General features: G+C 42.8%; 1 protein-coding gene across 7 annotated transcripts in view; it reads right to left on the bottom strand.

Moving 5' to 3' along the window:
• Window positions 1-22,398, bottom strand: part of dennd5b (DENN/MADD domain containing 5B) — a 92,277-nt gene that overhangs the window by 21,470 nt on the left and 48,409 nt on the right. For 5 of the 7 annotated variants that reach the window (XM_044185900.1, XM_044185902.1, XM_044185897.1 and 2 more), the window contains 9 exons: window positions 18,331-18,518; window positions 13,498-14,088; window positions 11,758-11,989; window positions 8,768-8,918; window positions 5,773-5,863; window positions 2,982-3,113; window positions 1,812-1,964; window positions 1,403-1,484; window positions 1,232-1,313 (listed from right to left, as the gene is read on the bottom strand). In XM_044185900.1, coding sequence (XP_044041835.1) covers window positions 1,232-1,313; window positions 1,403-1,484; window positions 1,812-1,964; window positions 2,982-3,113; window positions 5,773-5,863; window positions 8,768-8,918; window positions 11,758-11,989; window positions 13,498-14,088; window positions 18,331-18,518 — 1,702 coding nt within the window. Of the gene's footprint in view, window positions 1-1,231; window positions 1,314-1,402; window positions 1,485-1,811; window positions 1,965-2,981; window positions 3,114-5,351; window positions 5,463-5,772; window positions 5,864-8,767; window positions 8,919-11,757; window positions 11,990-13,497; window positions 14,089-18,330; window positions 18,519-22,398 lie in introns of all 7 variants that reach the window. The other 2 variants (XM_044185904.1, XM_044185898.1) reach the window with 2 other exon arrangements.

Below are 22,398 nucleotides of genomic sequence, written 5' to 3'. Positions count from 1 at the left end.
GTTGAGTGATGAATGACTGTAATTGACTTTTTGGTGTCCTCACATCCATTAACCTGCCTTATCTGCTCTTACTTCAGTTAGTGTGTGTATGTGCAGAACCGATCTATTAGTTCCAATAAAAAAACGTCTCAAATAACATTCCATTGCTAAAACAATGCAAGTGGCTGCGTTGGTGCGTGCATGTTGCTTTAGGTACTGGTATTGTGTTTTTTTCACACAGAGCTGTCTGGCTGAACATGGCCTAATGCACACTCTCTATTGGCCCAAAACACAGAAGCCAGAGGAAACCTAAACATCTTTTCATCAGAGGCACGTAGTAAAGAAACTTTTTTTGTAATGAGTGGGATGCCATCTTGGAACACTGTTCTTCTAGTTCTTTTAATACACCCATGGTATGTCAGGATGTTAGAGCAATATTGGTGGCGTATTAGAGATGGAGCAGTAATAAGGTTGCTAATAATAATCATTTACATTGTCAATTATCTGGTTATTATTTTCTCAATGTATCTATTAATTGTTTGGTCTATAGGACAATAGTAAAAAGAGCCAATAACAATTTCCCACAGAGCAAGCTGACATATTCAGATGCCGTTTTGTCCGAACAACAGACCAAAATCCAAAGATATTCAGTTTACTCTCACAGAAAACAAAGAACCGCCGCAAATCTTCACATTTGAGAAACAGAATGTTTGGCATTTTTGCTTGAAAATTACTTAAAGGATTATTGGAAATAGTTGCCAATACATTTTCTGTCAGTTGACTAAATGGTCAGTGCAAAGATGCAGCTTTAGAAAGAAGAAGCTCCCTGATTCTGAGGTCAGGTTTTGAAAGCAGTTTGTGTATTTACATGGACATTTCTGAAATCGGTTTGATTAATGCAAGTGGGAAATAATCACAACAGTGCATAGAATCTCTTAATTACCTGCTTCTGTGATTGTCCTTAAAATTCACCTTTAAACAGTAACGAACCCAGAAATGCAATGTACAGATGGGTGAGAAATGAAAAGGAAACCCCCCATAAAGCGTGTTAGTATGGTGTTGTTGGACCATGAGCCTCCAGATCAGTTTCTCCAAGTGTGTGGAACTCTACTGGAGGGATGAACCCCTTCTTCCAAAAGATATTCCCTCCCTTCTCTAACCAGCAGCGTGCCGGAGTCCGAGGACAAGCTGTGGATTTCTACTTCCAACCTTATGAGACATCTTGCCATCACTAGAGGATGGCAGCACGTACCTCATATCCTGTATGAGTGACACATGTAGAGACGGCATCGCTATGGAACAATCAGACTTCCTCCTCTCAGGAACATGTGACACTGTTGAGGAGATATGGGAGGGATATGATGGCTCTGGTACGCTCAGAAATGTGTGTTAGACAATGCAGGACAGGCCGTGTGTGTGTTACCTGGTGACTCTGCCTGCTGCTGCTCCAGCTTCTCCTCTCGGGCCTGGTAGTGCAGCAGGTGAGACCACAGGGCCGACTTCCCCTGAGAGGTCAGAGAAGTGTGTGTCAGAGAACCACAATCCCAACACACACACAGAAAGACAGCTAATGCATTCACTCATGGATGGAGAGATTAGAAACCCACAAAGAGGATTTATCAGGCAATAAACTCTTAGCCTCAATATCCAATATGGTCATAAATACCTGATTAACCACAGTGATTAGTGGGTGTGTGCTTTCAGATTTGCTTTATTATAAAACTGATTGATGCACGTGCAGTTTGTTTAAATATGAAGCTTCACTTATGTTTCCCTGAGTGTTTACGTGTTCCTCTGTGTGTGTGTGTGTGTGTGTGTGTGTGCGCGCTGACCTGTTTGACCTGCAGCCCGTGGCTCCAGATCCTCTCCAGCAGGTCACACAGGCTGGCAATCAGAGTGTTCTCCTCCAGTCCAGTGATGTTGGCCTCGCCATGGCCCAGCTCCACCGCCTCGCGGCCCATCTTCTCCACCAGCATACGCTTGGTCTGAACACACACACACACACACACACACACACACACACACACACAGTCAGAACAATCAGTGGGAATATTACGCTAACTATATATACATGGTTTGAAGGGATAGTCTGGATATTGTCCGCCAGGTTTTGTGTGCTGAATCAGGTACTGGTAATTAGGTAATGAGTTCTACAGACCATCATCTGGAATTATTTTTTTTTTTTATATTGTTGAAGAATACTAGTGTACTCTGGTGCACAACTTAGCTCCACTGTTCAAACTAAACATTACCAAGATACAGAGAGGATTATTCTGTTATTATTCAAACTTACTTATTTTGAAATAAGTGAAAATAGATTGAATAAAATGTTACTAAAGCCTACAAAGTGGTATTTCAATATGCAAACTATATGTAAACTATAAACAAACTAAAAGACAATAGTTGAGTCTATTAGTACTGTTGATTTTTATTCATTTTATTCATTCAAATTCAACTGGGTTCATTTTTTATTTGTTGCTCCCCCAATATTGTTAATGATTCAATAAATGAAATCCGTTTGCATGAACTTTTTCGGCTTCTGAAGGGGGGGCATGACAGAAAACCACTGCTCTAAATCATGACCACAATTCCAAACACAAGTTTTATTGGTTCCAGTTACAAAGAGGATGTGTCATCTGGGACTGGGCTGTGTCTGATATCACATGGTTCAAGTGTTTAACATGACAGCGACTGGCCTGAATAGGGGGTGCTATAATTAATAATCAACATTTTTTTATATCTCAGGTGGGAATTCTTAGTTTGATGTTCCCAAACTTGGAGGAAAGACACTTCTGATATCTACTATTGATGAAACATGAGCCATTACATTTGTCTGTCCCTGCATGCATCATTCATCAAAGACAAGACCTCTCGGAGCTTTGAGTTTGTGAAACCCACACAGGTGTGACTGAGGGAAGGTGTCAGGACGCCAGTGAATGTCTGTAATAATGAATCACAGGCCATTTCTAAGTACAGGGACATGCTGTGGTTGTACGTTTCACCTTCATGCGACACTCCTTGAGCAGCCCCTCCACAAACTTCCAGTTGGTCTGGGCGATGACGGCGGGAGACAGATCGGACAGCTTGGGCTGTCGAAGGTTCTTCCCCAGGCTGCGGGCCTCCTGCATGTACTTCTGAAGATCAGACAGAACCTGTTAGTGAGCTCTGGAGAACATGCACTCTGATCAGGCCTGAACAATACAGCCATTAAGAGAGATGCTGATATCTGTTGTGTCTTATTCATTTTTTAATGCACACACTCTAAAGGTTGAGACATTAAACCTCAGCGCGCCCACACTCCTGCTGCGAGTTACCACTGTGAAAACGCTCGCTCCCATCTGACACAGATAGCTTTATCTGGTTTCAATCAGCTGTGTCTCACTTCTGTCTGTTTCCCTGCTGTCATTATAAATAGGACAGATGATGCCGCGTGATCAAACTGTGACAAGGATGCAAAAATAACAAAACCTCAGTAACCTTTTTTAAAGGGACAACATCATTTTTGATTCATATACAGTAGACTGTGATTTTTAAAAGTGAGACGCTGTGAAAATCCAACACTTGGAAGGGCTGGATTTCTGTGAGTTAACAGGAAAGGGCGGGACACAGGAGAGCAGTGAAAGCTAGGGTGTCCTTTAAGAAGGGGGGTGTGTGTGTGTTGGGGTGTGCTGGGAGGTGAGCAGGGTTCCCACTGAAGCTCCATAGCTCAAAGTGCTTCTGTGAAATAATATTAACTTTCTATCTGCTTTGCTTTTGGTCAGTGTTTGGTTTTCAGCTCAGAAAACATCTAAGGGCCTGGTCACACCAGCGTTTAGAACAGTGACATTTTAAGCTGAAATCTATTTATTTCAATGGAACTGCTACCATCGGTAGTTTTACCGGTGGAGGTGAAGTAAATGTGTGCAGGGTTTTCGGCATGACATGCTAATTTGTGCCGTTGACCAATTGCAAACAATCTTGAACGTGCTGACACTATCAAATTTTATATAACTTTGCTGTATTTGAGTATAAACTGCTCCACAAAAAAGATGCAGCATGGTTTACAGTCATGTATGTTCCCTTTCCCCTGACCGTTGGAACTGATTAATGACTAAAAGTGCGTCCTGATTAAGCTTGCTAAATTTTCTGTTTTTCAGAGTTGTTCAGTGTTTTATCACCCCAATGGTTAACATGTAATACTTATGAACCGCAGTGAAATAATCAGATTTAATATTTGTTCCATTGTGTGACCACAGAAACAGAAAAAATATTTAAATGAGAACAACTATACGATACATTTGGCTGCATTAAAACACAGCATAGGTGATCACAGAGAGCAGGAGGTTTAACCAGCAGGATACTCCAGGAACAGCATTAAGAGTAGGATCAAATATTGTTTAAAAAAATTATAATCCTTAAACTGTTCATACATTTAAACCACACTTTTGATTCTTTTTACAGTTTTTACAATTTTTTTCTGCGGTAGCCATTCAATGTATTTACATTCAGTAAGTATCTCTCTATATAGAAGTCGTTTTAGTGGTAGTGGTGGAGATGCAGATTGTCTAATTTAGCACGAGGGATCGACAGGAAAACAATGCCTGCATGTAATCCAGTGCAATTTGATCTCATTGATATCAGCCTCACTATCTACTGTTCACTCTTTACACCATATCAGAGCTGTATTATTACTGCTAATGCAAACAGAACATCCCACTGCCGCTGCTTCACATTTAAAGTGGTGAACAGCGGGTATCTTTTATTGTGAAGCAGTAACAGCAAATGCCATGTGTTTGTCACAGCGGTTAGCGCTGACCACAGTTGTTCCTCACAAATGTGTCAAAACAAGACAGCTGTCATTTTCAGCATTTTTTCATCAGCAGATCAGTTTTATATTCTGCAGGAAGTAATGGAAGAGTGAGGAGCAGTTACAGTGAGCTGTTAGATGAAGAGTTACAGGCGACAGGCTGCACAACTCCAACTCTCCATCAAGGTAACACACCTTACTGTGTCCTGCTGTTGTGCAGCATGGAATCAGATGGAGGGTGTAATTATTATTGACTGACTTAATTAACATAATTAAAACAGCCTGAGTTTGTTTGGCTGCACTGTAAACAGATACAGCAGCTGCAGCTACAAGTAGCAGCTCAATGATTGTTTGCTATAGTATTAAACCACACAACTTTAAACAATTCCACAACCGAAAAGTGGCAGGAGAAGGGAAGTATAAGAATTGAATTGCACAGAAAATCTCTGTACAGAGTTTTTCAGTAAAACAGTTTAGCCCTAAGAACAGGTGCGAAGCCTGAGTAAGAGTGTAAGGTGTGGGGTGGAGGTGGGGGTGGAGGGGTCTGTGAGATGGAGTCCACAACACAGGCAGCTCCTCCACATACCAGGCAGGACGCAGAGGCAGATTTTTTAGGCGGTTTGATAGGCGGAGGGGACGCATTGTCCCACTCCCAAAATGCCATGGAGTTCTGCAGGACCAGACAGCCCTCCACCTGCTGAGGAGGAGGAGGAGGAGGAAGACGGGTACCACCCGACCCCCAGACCAACCGGCACAGGACACACGAGCAGACAGGAACAAAAGAGAAGAATGGAAAAGAAAACAGAAGGCAGCATGCACATGAAGTCGTAAAAGAGGATGAAAACAAACAAACCAACAGGAATTCAGTTACAAAACAAAAACAAACAAAACTATGATGCCATGAGACATACAGAGAAAATAAAGACATGCATGTAGACTACATAACGTTAGAGAACAGGGGAGGGGAAAGGGCTTTCAGAGGGCAGGTTATGGGTTGGTTTTCCTACCTCTTTCAGGTCGTTGTCGAGGTTCAGATGCTCTGTTTGTTGTCTGTGACGGTCTTTCCTTCGCTGAGCTGTCGCCGTCCTGTGAGACCACCTGCAGTTAAAACAATGTGTGATTACACTAGTTTTGAAAAGATTTGAATGCCCTTTGAAATACACTTTATTAACACATTGCCATTCACAGAAACACAATCTTCTTCTGAGTCAAATCATCGCTGCACCGTGAAGGAATAGTTCAACATATTTATTTGTTCTCTTTCTGAGAGTGAGAGGAGAAGATTGTTATTAATCTCATGTCTGTGTGTTAAGTTAGGGCATGGTTAGCCTAGCTTAGCATAGACTGGAGGAATGGGGAAACAGCTAGCCTGGCTCTGTCAAGTGAAAAATAAGCAGACCAGAGGCTCCCAGGTTTGCGTTCGAACAGGGACCTGTCATTCCCCCTCTCTCTCTCCCCTCATTTCATGTCATCCCTCTACTGTCAGGTGTCCAATAAAAGCCTGGAATGAACACATACACATACAGTATTAACTAAAAAGTTGACTAGTTAGTAGTTAACTATTCCTTTATTTGTTTTTAAAATATTTTTATTTTTTTCCTGTCTTTATCCTTCACTGGCAGACAAACAGACAGAGAGAGGGACAGATAGACAGACAGACATCAGTCCCCACAATGACAAGTACTCAGACACAGACTCTCCCTGCCTTGTCTCTGTCCTGCTGCCCATCCCAGCTTCCTTCCACTCAGCCTGAAGAGGAAGCCCCCCAAGGGGTCCTGCTGGCTGACTCTAACGGGAAATTCCCGGACACAAACGAGCTTTCCTGGTAAGAAAGTGTTCTCTAAATGCTGCAGCACCACAGGCCAGGCAATGAAGCTTTTGAAAAAGGAGACCCTGAAGAGCCCTCAATGCCTGGTGATCCACACAGGAACAAATGACCAACACAGCCTCTGTAAAGAGACTGCTGAGGCAGTGAGGAAGATGGCGGAGCAGGCCAGTAGGTAGTTCCCTGACACCCACGTTGTTGTCTCCACCCTACTGCCTAGAACAGACACCCCTGCTTATGTCATCCATGACATTAATATGGAGATCAGAAGAGAATGTGCCACCTTACCCAACGTCCACCTGGCCCTCCACCCAACCATTGGCACCTGGGACCACTATGATGGCCCCCATCTTCACAGAGAGCAGGTGAAGATATTTGCAAAGACACGGCCCTGGGACGCAATGCCCCCACCCCCTCCACTACTTGCAGCTTTAAACACCCTCCCAGACCTCCTCCTCCCCATCACCATCCCAGGAGCCCCCCCCCCCGCTATGAGGAGACACAACAGCTCAGCCTGGACCTCCCATTCACCACGTGCCCACAACCTCACCACTCTGAAGCACAACCAGAAAAGGTTACCTCCCCCCCTTAGCCAACAAAATGGTAATATATTTGCTTGTTTTATTGACTTCAAGAAAGCTTTCGACTCTATTTGGCATGAAGGGCTCTATTACAGACTTCTACATTGTGGTATAGGTGGCAAAATGTATGATCTGGAGACAAACCAGCTGAATCCTTCACCCAGAGAAGAGGTGTTCGTCAGGGCTGCAACTTAAGCCCGACTTTATTTCATGTGTATATAAAAGAACTTGCTGTACAGTTGGATCAGTGTGCTGCTCCCTCCTAGATAGAGAGGTGAAGTCTCTGTTTTACGCTGATGACCTTGTCCTACTGAACAAGGACTACAGCAACAGCTGGACATAGCAGAAAAGTACTATCAGAACTGGGCGCTGGCAGTAAATCTGAAGAAAACTAAAGTCAGGATTTTTCAAAAACGCCCCAGATGTACAAATACCAGTTTACCATAAATAATAATATAATTGAACCCAGTATATCAAAATATTTGACTGTGTCATCCAGCCCATTGATCTGTATGGTTGTGAAGTACAGGGTCCACTCAGTCATCATAGCCATACCCATTGGGACAAACATCCAGCAGAATCTTTACATGCAGAATTCTGCAGACACATTTACACGTACACAGATAAACACCAACAAATGCATGTAGAGCAGAATCAGGCAGATACCCGCTGATAATTAACATTCAAAAGACAGCGCTCAAATGTTTTAAATCATCTTAACTCCAGCCCCCTAGATACCCTCCTTTCCAAAGCCCTCCAAACCCAGGAGCTGAGCCCAGAGGAGAGTCCCCTATGTCAGTTGCTGCTGAGACTAACTGCCCCCTCTCAGACACACTGACCAGTCCCACAACAGCTCTGCTTTCAAAACACCAATCAGAGTAAACCAAATAATAACGCAATGTAAATAAACATATCTGGAACACTGGAAAGAAGAAACTAAAAGACAAAGTATATTAGAATGTTATCTGGCCCTAAAAAGAGATGATGAACTGGCAGAATGTTTCTCTACTGTCAGAGACAGAAAGCAGGTCCTAACCAGGTACAGGCTCAGTGACCACAAACTGGCATCGAAACAGGAAGACACAAAAAATCCTGGCAACCAAAGGAAAACCAAACATGTGGTCACTGTTGGACAGGTGAGGTGAGACAGAGATGCTCTTCCTCCTACAACGTACAACATTCAATGAAATAAGAAACATTTACTTTAACAAGTTCGGCTCTGTGATGTCAGATTTTTGTTACTTTTGTTTTCATGTCTGTTTGTTCATCAAGAACTTTGGTTTGATTTTTTTGGCTTTCTTGTTTCGTGCGCTGTTCAAAATGTATATATACAGTAAATGTATAGATTTCTTTATATTGTAATTGTCAACATCCATTATTCGTATAGTGCTTTGGCAGTACTGTATTTCGTTATGGTCATGCCAATAAAGCTGAAGACATGAGGCTCTTTCAAAGCAACACTCACTGCTTTTAATGAAAAGTGCAAACTAAAGTTTGTTTCCCAGTCAATTAAGCACGACACATGAAGCAACAGTGTAAAAGCCTGTACAGTGTTGTACAGTAAGTGCTGACATGTCATGTCGGAGGTTGACTCACTTATTATTGGCCGGCCCCGTGTTGAGCACGTCGGCCTGCAGTTTGGGGAAGAATCCCTGCTCGTATTTGCCCTGACCGATCTTCATGTCCAGCAGGTGTGGGTGGATGGCGGTGTGGTCGATCTTCATCAGCCGCTGCTCAATGGCCTGAGCTGTAGGGGAAACAGAATCCATTCAGACAACGCTTTGAGCAGGAAATTGTCATTTTCCCTTGGTTTTACTGCATAAGTTCAGTTTTACTGCAGTCCATGTAATCATAGAAGGTCAATGAACAGAAAACTTAAAGGATAATTTCATTAACCATAACTTGGGACTTATTTTCTTAGTTTTATCCATCTTTTCTATCAGTTATGATAACATCATACTCACAAAAGTAATTGCTGAGATGTGAGAACATAGCAACATCACTCAACATTTCACATGTTACCCAAACTGTCTGTTGTATACATCCATCGCCTTCATCTTCTCTAACCTGACGGTCTGTTTACAACCTGCCTGATGTTTCCGGCTCCAAGAGATATGTTCTTAGTGATGTCGCCGTGTTCCCAGATCTCAGCAACTTGGCAAATGCGAGGAATGATGTCCAAAATTATAAACGTAAGACCGAAGTTGTAATAGACTGGAATTATCCTCTGACTTGACAAAGATGCAAGCTGGTGTGATCACATGCATGAGGGTGCAGTGACAAAGACAGGTGTGGCCATGCCAGTGATTAGATAAAAAACATCTTCTGTGTCACCTGTGAAGGACAACAAGTGTGATTTGGGACATTTCAGCTGCAGTGTGTGAATGTAGCCAAAAACACAGCCATGTAAACAAATGGACCAGGCAAACAAGACCTGATAAACATGAACAATGATGAATAATTAACTCCCTCTGATACACACACAACACACACTTCTCTCAGCCTAATGAAGCAAGCATAATCTCCTAACAGCTGCTCATTTGCCAAGAAGGAGAAGAATTATAAGGCACAGATGCAGTATGCGGTCCTTTCACCTGGCTCTCCTCTCTCTCTGTGACCGAGGGATCCAGAAACACACTGACTGACACTTCCCTCTGTGTCCTTCACCTGCTTTATCTTCTCTTATCGCAGCAGCAACAGCAAGACAACATTCTTATCAGCCGTCTGTCAGTGCAACTTTGCTTGTTGTCTGGGTTACGTTGCCCTGCTCGAGCTTTGAACTTATTTTGCTTCTGACTGAACTCCTCAGACGGGAGCTGCAGTAGGAGCGAGTCGCCACAGGGGGAGGCAGGCAGACGGAAAGGCTGCCTATTGTCTGGGTAAGTGGGTACCTGCATGCACCATCGCCCCCCAAATGAGCTCACCCTCGGCAATTAAAGCTTTACATCGCTCCGCCTATTAGCATGTGGCTCAACATGCACTGATACACAGGCCAAAAAACAAAGGCGAGAAAGCAGGGAACAGCTCTGGTTGAAATGACAATCCTGATCATTCTTGTAGAAGAAGATAATGATCTGGCTAGAAAACACTGCAGAACTGAGAACAGTGAGCCAAACTGAAAGTTGATACGATCACCGCATCTGTTCTGTCATAAATAGCTAATAGCTGTGATGCTTTGAATCATCATATTATCTCTCTGATATATCAGAGATAGTTTATAAAGCTGTTTCAGTATGAATTCATAACATTCCATAACATCATATTCTGCAATTTTGTGTTCATTAGGGTTGATGGTGAATTTGGCCCCGTACTGGTTCAGTCAACACTGAAATCTTTCAGATGGACAGCTGTTAATTGTGGAAACACACAGTATGTCTGTAACACTATATATAGTTAAAGAAATAGTTATACATTTTGAGAAATACGCTTCTTTGCTTTCTTGAGAGTGAGATGAAAAGATTGATATCAATCTCATGTCTGTGGGTTAAAGCTGCGCTAAGCAATACTTTTATACTAACGATGGAAAAAATAACTGTCTAATGTGAAAGGTGTTGCTCATTACGATGAACCCAGAGAGAATTGACACCAACTTTGCACTTCCCCTCGGCTCTACGTAACGTTTTAGCTTCTTTTAGCTCACTGTTTTGATTTTACTGACGCAACTTCACAGTTTTTGGTTCGGTAACACGGCTCTCGTCAACCTGCTTTCTCAGAATAAACACGCTAATAAACCCACTGCACACTACCTGCTCAGCACCAAGCAGCACACAGACACATTAGCTTTGACAGTTAGTTCAGCGAGCTACATAACAGTCACACCTGGCAGTTAGAGGGTGTAAATATTATGTAACAATTTAGAAACAACTAATACGTAAGAACTATTTTGTGTGCTGGATAAACATCCACTTGGTAAACACTTACAGTATGTGATAACCAGGCCAAGTCTAAACTTACGGACACCTGGTGCAGCTAGTAATTTAAATACACAAGTGAACCTTCAAGCCTGCTCTTTTACAGTTTGATGAACATCAGTAAACCGCAGACACATGCAGCCTCATAGATTCCCTGCTGGCCTCCGACAGTCTGAGTCAGGCCTGAGTCTGACCTCCTGCCTCACACTGCACATTCAGCACCAGTGACAGGCTTAACAAAGGGAAACCCAAGCAGCAATAGAGAAAAGAAGAAGAGAAAGGCCTGACCAAACACTCCTGCAGTAAGACGGTGTCAGAGAGTGTGTGCCTGTGTGAGAGAGTGATGGAGCGTTTGCTGTGTTGGGCTATAGAGAAATGAGAAGGGGGGTTTTCTGGTCACTGGGGAGAGCTGAGCTGCTTCCAGACAAGAAATGAGAGACAAGAGGGCAAGGGGAGTCTTTATGTGTGTTTTTAAATTGCATGGCGCAGTGCAATCCTGTCTGACCTTGGCTAATGGATGATATGCGGTAGCCTATGCTTTGAAGGATGGACAGACATGTTCAGCATGCTGATCAATGAGCTCCTTTCCTGCTGCCAATTAAAACCACGACCTTTCTGGAAAAGCCTCTCCAACCGCTTTTGTTCCAATTGTACACCTCTCCTTGCTGAGCTTACCAGACTCCTTGAGGACGGAGCACCTCTGGTAGCTGGAGGATCGGAGGCTGGGAGCGCGGACGTTGTAGAGGCGGGCCTTGTCGATGCGAGTGTCAAAGACGCGGAGCAGCGGCTCCTTCTCCTCCCACTGAGACATGATCTTGTTGTCGATGAAGGTGGCAAACATCTGCGTCTCAATGAAGTGGGAGAGGAAGGGCAGGTAGGGCTCCGGCTGGTCAGACAGGAACGAGGCCTGGAGCAGGCACGAGCACAGAGATACACAGATATATGTACTGTCAATTTTCAAATATTAGCCAGGTGCAGCCTGTTCAGGCAAATTAAAGACAATACCCATTCAATCATTGTGATCACCTGCTGTGTTTTTTTCATGCAAACAACTTTTTCTGCTGCTTCACTGTAAACGTCTTTCAGAGAAGAGAAACGACTGTGTCCACTGAACTGCTGGAAAACCTTTACTGTGAAGCAGACACAGTATGTTTGGAGTGTGCATTAACAGCACATTCACAATATAAAGCATGGCAAAAGGGAAAAAACGTTTAGTTGGCCCACCATTTAGATTACGCCCACACTAAGCCAGTATTTTTCTCACCCAGAAACTGAGCTTTTCATCCCCTTAGTGGGCAAATGTAAAAACGCCGACACGTTTTTGTGTGGATGGAGAAAACTGAGCTTTTGGAAAACAATGTAGCAGTGAAGTTAAGAAGCCAACTTCCTCTTGCCTTGAATTTCTTATGATCCCTTGTTTTAAATATAAAAGCTGTCATTGTTTATTTTGTCAAATGACTTTGCAATCATTAAACAGTGACTTGACAGACACAGCGTAGGACTGTTAGCTTAGTTAACAGGAGGATCAAATCACCATTTGCTGCTTCTTCAGTTGTTTGTCGACAGAAACAGAAAAATATGTAAATGAGACCAACTTAACAAGTTGGTCTGTATTCAAACACAGTACAGATGACAGGGCTGTCTGTCCCACTGCGGTGGCTGGGATGCACCGTTTGATGTTTGCCAATTTAGTGTGGACAGAGATCTTTACAAAAACCTGAAAACCTGTATGTCATTTTCACAGGTAAATCGAGTTTTAAAATGTAACCAACTTAGTGTGGATGAAGTCTAAGAAACAGCAGGCAGGAGATGTGCCATATTATAATCTGACATAAATCGCCTGTAGACTCATATCACTAAGCCTACTATTTCTGTTCTGTAAATATATTCCTGTTCTTAGAGGTTATTTTAAATATCAAACACTACTAACATTTATATAATATAGTACTACTGCAAAAGGTCAACTTAGACATAACGGCCTGTGAAATCTAAAAGCCTGGCTTTCACATATACTGACGCAAATAACTGTTTGAGAATATACAGTACAAATTTTCATCTATTCACAACAGCAGACCTATTTTCAATACTGTGCAGTAATTTCCACAGTTCACAAGGTATGTAATGCGGTATGCAAACGCTGTCATTTACAATCCCTACACTGCACGTAACATGTCAAACTGAATTTGTTTTCCAGTGTTACACACACACACACACACACACACACACACACACAAAAATCCAATTTCACCCTCATAGAATAATTCAGATGACCACATCCCAGTTCTCTCTTTTCACTCTCTACAGCACGGCCCCAGTGTGTCTTAGTGCAAAGACAGGTTTCTTTCTAAGACAGACACACAGAAATAAACCTAGGCAAGAAAGAAGTGGGTTTTTTTTTTTGCTTGATTTAGTCACCTTGTCAAAGTTGTGCATCTGCTCCCTGTTGGTGAGCCAGGACTCCAGGTCTGGGGCGCTCTGGATGACAAAGGCTTCGTAGTCGGCAAACATGGTGGTGAAGCGGCTGGCGAACACCTCCCTCAGCTGGACGTTCAGCTTGGCGTTCCTTAGCTCCTCCTCTTCAGCTGCTGTCCGGCCTCCTTGGCCCTCAGTGCTCTGAGCTTTGACTCCGGCCCTCAGGGCGTCCACGCGGGCCACAGTCACCCCGGTGCGTTTGGTCAGCGCCCGCAGTCTCTCCAGGGTGGCGTTTCCCTGCAGCAGCTCCAGAACAGCCAGCTCCTCCCCTGCCAGGTTGCCGTTACGCCCGTCGTCCTCTAGCTGCCGGAGAGCGACGGTCTTACGCTCCCTACCAGGGGTGGAGGGGGCGCTGCCGGGAGTGCTGCCAGGACTGGTGCGGGTCCGTGGTGGGGCCCCTGTGTTTGCAGAAATGCCAAAGCTAAGCAGCACCTCACTGAGCTCCTGGATGAACTCGGCCTTGTTGGGGAAGTTGGGAAAGTCCTCTGGAAGCTCGATGTAGTGCTTGTCAATGTCAACAAAACACAGGTTGGCCTGGGAAAGGAAAGATATTGATAAATAGATAAATAAATTGATATTACTGTGATGCACATTTCTGGTACCACAAAAACAAAATCAAATCTCTCCATCACAGACAGAAGATGACAGTGTCCTTTGAGTGCTATTGACAACAGAAACAGGCGAAAGGTGAGCCCAGAGAGCTGGGACAGGTATTATCAGGAAGCGTACTGAGGACAGATTAGGAGGTATGATGGGGGTTGGGAGATGTAGAGTACAGAGAATGTAGGTCAGTGTGTGATTGATAATAGCACATTGTCAGAGATCAACCTAAATCTGACATAATGGAGTTAGAATCACACCCTCATATGGGATTAAAGCAAAACCTCTGATAGTACTAGAGCTCACATGCCAGAAAACACAGACATTAATTCAAATTCAAAACAGGAGTGGTAGAGGCCCTCCAGATTGAAACTGAAGCTGAAAAATAAACCATACATAAAACATGGACGTTGATAAGGAGATAATAAAAACCTGGCAGCTTCTACCTTTGAAAAGGCTGCTGCTGTTCAGCCAACACAATGTTGGAAGTGGGAGATTCCTAAAAAAGTTCCAGCTGTACCATCAGAACAGCTCAGTTTTCTAAGCATGCAACACAGCTGGACATTACTATAAAAGAGTGCAGATGAATTCATTGTTCAGTTACGATAACATTGTACTCTAAGTAATTTGTTAGATCTGGGAACATGGCAATATTGCTACAAGAAACTCAGATGATCAGACAGGTTGTAAACAGACCAACAGTTTATCCAGATTACCTAACCCACTGCATTTGGAGGTCAAACTGAAAGCGAGCGCATCCAAAATGTCAGTACTAATCCATATAATCCTTACACAAGAATACTGTGTGAGCACAACTACAGTCAGTACGGCAGATCAAAGTTGAAGCAGGTAGGTCTGTAAACTGTGATGGATAGTTTGGGTAATAATCTCACTGTTCGCCGTCGATCGTCTGACTGCTCGTGTTTCTTGCCCGTTGGATCTATTTTTAGCGATGTTGCTGTGTTCCCAGAGTTAATGAAATATTGTCAAGACGACAGAAATAAGGACCCAAGTAATAAACTGGACTCATACATCAAAATATGTCAAGCACCATATTTGAACACTTCAGACAGTAATGGTATCTAGAGAAAATATGTTATCTGTCACCCCTGAACAGAACACAAGTCAGGAACCAGCACACACAAGTATTTGTTGTCGCTAAACCTTTTACTCTTCCAGAAATAGACTACTATGTTCAGAGTTCTGTGTTTGTTTAGGCTCAGACACTTTCTACCTCTATGACATCTATATTGTTTTTGCAGCATAATCCTACAGAGAATACACATGGTATGTAGAAATTGAAAAACTTTATTTCGTCGGATGCACAAGATTGCTCACTTACTTCTGGGTCTCCCTACACTGTGTGTTTTTGGATGCAGGACTGAGCCACTGTTTCTCTTTCAGCGATACGAACACAGACTCATCCATGTCCGGTCAGATCTAAGTGCAGCTCATTTAGCCTCGGATGACAGGCTTCACCGATTTGGGGCGGCGATAAAACAACACGCAAAAAGAGCTTGAGTAAACTCTGCATATCAAAAACCTTTTTGGAGCGAAAGAAAGGCTGCCTAGTCTGGATCTAAAGTCCGCTAGGAATACTTGTATATACATATACATGTATCAGGAGAGAAAAATGTAGGAAAGGGATCATAACAGTGCCATGTAATTTTGTCTGCAATGCAAACATAACCAATGTTATCATCAGGTAAAAAGAAGAAAACCTGGATTGAAGTACAGGGTTCAAAAAGACAAACCTTGTCTGGCATTAATTCCCCAGTTCCATCCATATTTTCCTCTCTCTCATCATCTCCTCTCTGTTTTGCTTTAAACCATTCTTTCATCATCAGCCCATTTCTAGGTCACCGCCACTTCAAAGGATCATTCAAAAACACAGGGAGATTCACCAGTCTAGGCAGGCGGGGCCCCATATGGGGGAGGAGGAGGGAGAAGAGGCAGACGGCTTGTGGGTGCTCTGCAGCAGCGTCCTGTGCTGGCTGGGATCATTAGCATCCATACGGAATGTGCCGGATTAACGAGTGATGTAAGCAAAGCCGGAAGCCGGCGAGTCTGGCTGTTCCGCTTTGTTAGGGCCTTATCTCGCTTTGACACATGAATACACACATGCACATTCCCTGCAACCCTGCATTGGGCTAAATGGTTTAAATCCAGTGCACATTCACCTCCTCACTGTCAAGTGTTGGGGCTGAAATAAAAAGGCAAGAAGAATACAGAGACTAAAATCCACTTTAGACTCACTTTGCCTTGAGGTGAATTTGTAGACGAACAATAGGTAATTTCCTGTCCTATTATGTGTGTGTGTGTGTGTGTGTGTGTGTATGTGTCTAGACAAATGACAGGAGGTTCTTTAGAACAGAAAGGTGTTCTTTGCAATTTCCTGTCTGTCTGAATAGGAGCCTGGTAGTCTGCCCGTCTGTGTGTGTGCTGTTGTTCAGTGTATAAACTACTTCCATTGTAGTTTATACAATCACCAAGCCTTACCAGAGCCTAAACATAAGCCTAACTCCAATCACAAGTATTAAACCTTAAGTTTAATCCCTAAGTCACAAGTCCTAATGTAAAAACTCATTTCAAATCAAAGGCCTTTCACACTTGCCTTTCTCAGCCCTGGGCTAACCTGAACCCCAGAGGAAGCCCAGGGCTAACCTGAACCCCAGAGGAAGCCCAGGGCTAACAACCTCATCTCACACTTGTATTAACCCAAGGCTTACAACAAGGCCCAGGTTGTAGATTCAAATGTGAAAATCAGGGCCTAGAGTTAAGATCATCACAACAGTCACAGAATATATATAGATGGGGGACAAATTAAAGGACAAAACTGTGTGTAGAAGCATGAAAAATGCAAATGCTTCCATATAGGTACAGTACAAGGGCTCATTGAATGGTTTGATGAGTCTGAAAATGATCATGATGAATCACATGCTATGGCCTTCGCAGTCACCACATCTCAACCCAGCTGAACACCTATAGGAGGTTTTGGACCGACGTGTTAGACAGCGCTCTCCACCACCATCATCAAAACACCAGATGAGAGACTATCTTTTGGAAGAAGGTGTTCATCCCTCCAGTAGAGTTCAGAGACTTGGAGAATCAATGCCAAGGTGCACTGAAGCTGATCTGGCAGCACGTGGTGGGTTTTTATTTTCATTTGTTACATATCTGTATCTTTTGATTGGACAACCGCAGTTCCATTGTGTTTGGTCTTACCCCAAATCTAACTAGTGATGGTTAACCCAGTACTTCTGGGATTGCCTCACAGGCATTTCTTTAGTTACCTACAGGTTAGAAATGTTGTTAAGCAGCTCAGTTTGACACATTACCCCTCCAACACTCTTTCAGTGACAGCGTCTCTGAAGTCCCCACCTCTAAACATCTAATATCCCAACTTGTAGATACCTTTACAAAGCCCACCTCCTCGAGTCATCTCAGGGAGGCTTGGAGTAAGGAAACTGGTTCTGACATTTCTGATGAGCTTTGGGACGAGGGGATGGAGAGGATCAAAGTCTGTTCCATTAATGCTAGACTTCAGCTAGTACAGTTTAAGGTCAAGCATCACATTCATTTCTCAATGATATGGCTTTCCGTCTTATTTGGAGATTAGCTACTCCTCATCTGATTCGTACTGTAAATTTGTCAAGATTTGGGGTCCCTTTATTGATCAGGAAGCAAAGCGACTCGGCTGTAACTAAGTAGTGTATGTTGATTTATGTGCCCCTCTTTATTGTGGCTTAATGTACAGTTCATTTGGACTACCCGACTACCTTAGCTGTTTCCTCTTGCGTCCAGTTGTTATGCTAATTATATCAATATTTTCATCAAAGCGAATAAGCATATCATCCACAAAAATTCAAACTATTTACCTTTAAGCCTGCTCCAGAACAGGGTTTAATGCGTCCTGGGCTAAAGGTGGGGCTATCCTGTGGTTGAAGTGTGGCGTGACGTTAAGACCGGAGCTAATAGCATGGTAGGACTTGAACGAACAGTGGTCTTAAGGACTAGTTGAAAAGTGAAAATTACTAATTAAGAGTGATACTAATTTGTTATCCAAAATAAAATAAACTATCTTAATCTATTCAATGAATTATTATTTTCATTGTGGATCAAATGTGCTTTGAACTTCTCAGGACATGTTGACTTGTCAGTAGGTTGGATGTGTACCTCCTGAGGAAGCTCCAGTTTGGAGCGGTCGGTGCCCTCTTTGGACTGCAGGCCCATCAGGTAGGGAACAGGAGCGTCCAGGAAGTGGAGGAGAGAGGCTGGCAGGATGGGAACATAGACGTGCTGCCACTGGAAGGGAAACAGCAGGGTGGTGATGCCCTCGGCCACAGTCATCAACCGCTGGAAGTCTGAGAGGACGAGAAAGAAGCATGATAATATGAGGGAATAGATCTAAGGTGACAATCTACAAGCTCTCTTTTCTTTCTGTGGCTTCATCTTGTATGTGGAGGAACACAAATCGGTCAAAACATGTAGGGAAGAAGCACCTTATTACTGTGCCACTGTGCACAGCCGGAGGAGCTCTTTAGTTAAAGGTCTTAATGTTTAACTTGAACCTAACATCTCAGATGTTATCATCTCAATGCCACATTCTAACGATAGTTTCTGGGGTTTCAAAACTGCACAGTAATGAGCCTGACAATTACACGTCCAGATTTTAATCTTAGATGTACATTTTTTAATGTAATTCCATGTTTTGGTGCTAAGTGCTGACATGTTTCTGCACTGCACGTTCCGGAGAGCACTTGTCAATTGCCTGTTTATTGCTCTTGCTGACTTCTTCTGTTTATGCAAAAACAAATCTGTGTTACTTTTACATTTACCACAAAAAGCAAATGCAGAAGTAAAAGCAAAACAAATGAATGAATTAAAGGAATAGTTCAATGTTATTCTATATTCTTCTGATTGTAATATTATATGACAAGCCCCAAGCCCATTGGTTCCTACTGAAGACATACATTTAAAAAAGGTTCAGTAATTCCCCAAAACAGCTGCTCGCTGTAGTTTTTAGCAAACAAAAAGGAGGAAATAGTGCTTTTGTTGGGGACTATTTTCAGCGGCGGATGAATCCACATGTGGTGCTGTAGTGAGTGTTTGGGAGTCAGAATATACTACAGTGTGTGTGTTTATGGCGATGAAGGAACATGTCACCCAGTGCAACAGTGCGGCTCACTGATCCATATGCAGATTATTACATAAAGAGACTAGGCGTTGCTAAATTGTATATAAAAATAAGCCTATGATGTATTTTCAATGAACTCTTCAACCATGTAAGGATGATTTTATTGCACTATACAGACAGTCAAAATAAGTAGAGGAGTGGGGGAGAAAGAGTAAGAGGTTTATGGAAAACATACATGAGAGAGTATAGACAGACTTTAATCAAGTGATTCAAATTGAATCTGAGAGTGAGTTGAGGTTAAAGACAAGAGGAATTACATTCTGATGGATTCTTTTCAATCACGTTTTCACATGTGTGTGTGTGTGTGTCTGAGAGTACTGCCTCTCCTGTTCCCTAAAACAGATTAAGGCCAGCGGTTGCAGACTGGCTTTAGTATTGAGTTCAGCGGCAGTTTCATCAGATGTTATTATGATGGCCAGAGTGAAAAGCCTGCACAACCTCGAGGAAAGAAAAAAAAAAAAAAAGAAGCTGCTCTCTTCTTCTATGACCCCCTCCCCCCTTTGTTATTTGCTTTCATTCCATCTAGTGTTCATTCAGTGTCCTCCTGTCTGTATGTGCACATATGGAATCTGTGCACTTTCATTGAAAATGCATTAAGCTCTGCAGTGCCTGAACCACAGACCACACTGATTTCTATTCACCAAGAGAAAATGCACAAGAAGCTTTATATTAACTCTGTGTTGTAACGACCTTGTATGGTGCAACCTGTTTTTACTAAGTTATAGCCTAAGTCCCACACTACATTCAAACTAAGCTACATTACACATGAACTTACACATAGCTAGTGTGGCAGGCTGCAGATGTCTGAAGATTAAATACTTAACTTCAACATAAATACCAGAAACTGTGGTAAAAACAAGGCTGTAGCGTCCGTGTGATCACACACACAGGTGTCTGTGGGGACATTCAAGCTCAGAGTTTGGATTTTCTGCTGGCAACCATTTTTGTAGTGTTTTTGGAGCAGATACTTGCACTTGCATCACTCAGGATCAAGACAAGTACATATTTTGTACATTAAAGTTGCGCAACTCAACGTCACATAACAGCAGCGCTAAATGGCAGCAAGAGGCTAAAAGATGACACTTTACGAGAAAGAAATGAATGTCATGTGATGCCAGTAAAGTGTGCTCAACATGCTCATATTTACCAAGCTTATACTGGTAAAGGAAACTAAATGGACCAAAGATCTGCCATCAGCAAGCTCAGCTTTTGCTGGACCGAGTATTCCTTAGCTTCGCGTCACTTCTTGTAGGTAGAGAGGTGACCACACCTTACATTAGTACTGGATTCAAGAAAACAGGATCATTGTTTTTATGCTGACCATACCTAATGATAAGCTACAGATGCAGTTTAACTTCAGGGTTTGTTGCCTGTGACCTTCCTCCTGACAATTCTACCCCAAACAGCGCATACTCAGCATAACACCCAGAGAAGCACTTTATCTGAATAAAGCCTATTAACATCAGTGCTAGGAGTGCATGACGACTTCCTCTAATATGTACTGACATGAGTTAACCTTTACAGTACTGTGTCAACGTGCTCTCCCACATGACACTAAGGATGAAGGGAAACCAAGAAAGAATTTAAGACTCCACTGTAAATGTAAAATAACACTGTGGGGTTAACACATTGACAAAGCAAAGTATTGACCTGTCACTCACCTACACCCTACCTGTGGTACTTTCACATTAAAGGCTCTACCCTCTTTTCTTTTTTAGCCCTGCTAGCGGTGTGGCTCTATGGATGGCAATGTCTCTCTGTCTGTCCACCACTTTGGCCCAGGCTGAAATATCTCAACAAGTACTGGATGGACTGCCATGAAATTTTGTACAGACATGCATGTCCAAAGGACCCTGTCTCCCAAAAACTATGTTTGTATACTACCAATGTGCATCAGCAAATAGGTTTTGAAAGAAATGTAATGATGCCTGGATTTTTTGTAATCAACATACCTGTAGAAAATATCTGCAAAGTGGTAAAATTCTCATACTGAATGTGTCTGCAAAACATTCATTGACAACATATTCCATCTGCTTGTGGCAACTAAAGCACGATTACTGTTTTTAGTGATGGCAATGCCAGTCTCTCTGTCTTCTCACCACTTCGGTCCAAACTGAAATGTCTTGATAACGCTTTTATGTAGACATTCATGTTCCCCTCAGGGTGAACTGCAAAAACTTTGGTGACTCCAGATTTTCATCTAGCACCATCATCAGATCAAAATTTCACTTTGCCCAATACTTTGATTTATGACTAAATATCTGCAAAACTAATGAAATTCCTATCAGCCTCAGCTTTGCGTTTAATGCTAATTAGCAAATGTTAGCATGCTAAAATGCTAAACTAAGATGATTACCATGGTAAACATGATACCTACTAACATCAGTTAGCATGCTGCTGTTAGCATTTAGCTGTGTCCAAGTACAGCCTCACAGAGCTTGCCGTTGTGAAGTATGTTATGTTAGCAACCACCACCTTTTTTACCTTTACTTGACCACAACTGCTCTAGATGGTTTTCTGTGCAGCAAGCATTAAGGCCTCACAGAGCCATCCCACCTCTCTCTGGCTGTACTGTATGTTTAAGTCTGTATTTGCTTTCTTTCAAGTCTGAACAGGTTCAAAGTGTCTCCCACACACACCTCTCTGTGGGATATACAGCAAGGGGAGTCTGACTGAAACACTCCTGTTTCTTTTTTCATGACGGCTTCCTACCTGTTCCTCTTCATGCTTACTTCACACCAGGATAAGTTTAGCCTCGGCGTCTCAGGTGGCTTCCTTAACACTTCGCTGTTATAACCTGACATGTCTCAAAAAGTGCAGTAAGTGATATTCTTTCACCCCTCATAAATTTCACCCTCTTTCCTTTCCTAACACTGAAACACATCAAAGCTCATACTGCGAGGCCTCATGGGGAATAACAAGTAGATGGTGAGGAAGGAATCTAACAGCAAGGGATTTTTATTTTCTCCTCTTGCTGAACTGAGCTGAACATAATTTTGGTTACAGATAGAAATAGCTACGGGTGCTCCTTTAAAAAGGGCCGATTC

Source organism: Siniperca chuatsi, linkage group LG23 (genome assembly GCF_020085105.1).
Source record: "Siniperca chuatsi isolate FFG_IHB_CAS linkage group LG23, ASM2008510v1, whole genome shotgun sequence".
Classification (NCBI taxonomy): Eukaryota; Metazoa; Chordata; class Actinopteri; order Centrarchiformes; family Sinipercidae; genus Siniperca; species Siniperca chuatsi.
This window is presented reverse-complemented; position numbering and strand designations above follow the sequence as displayed.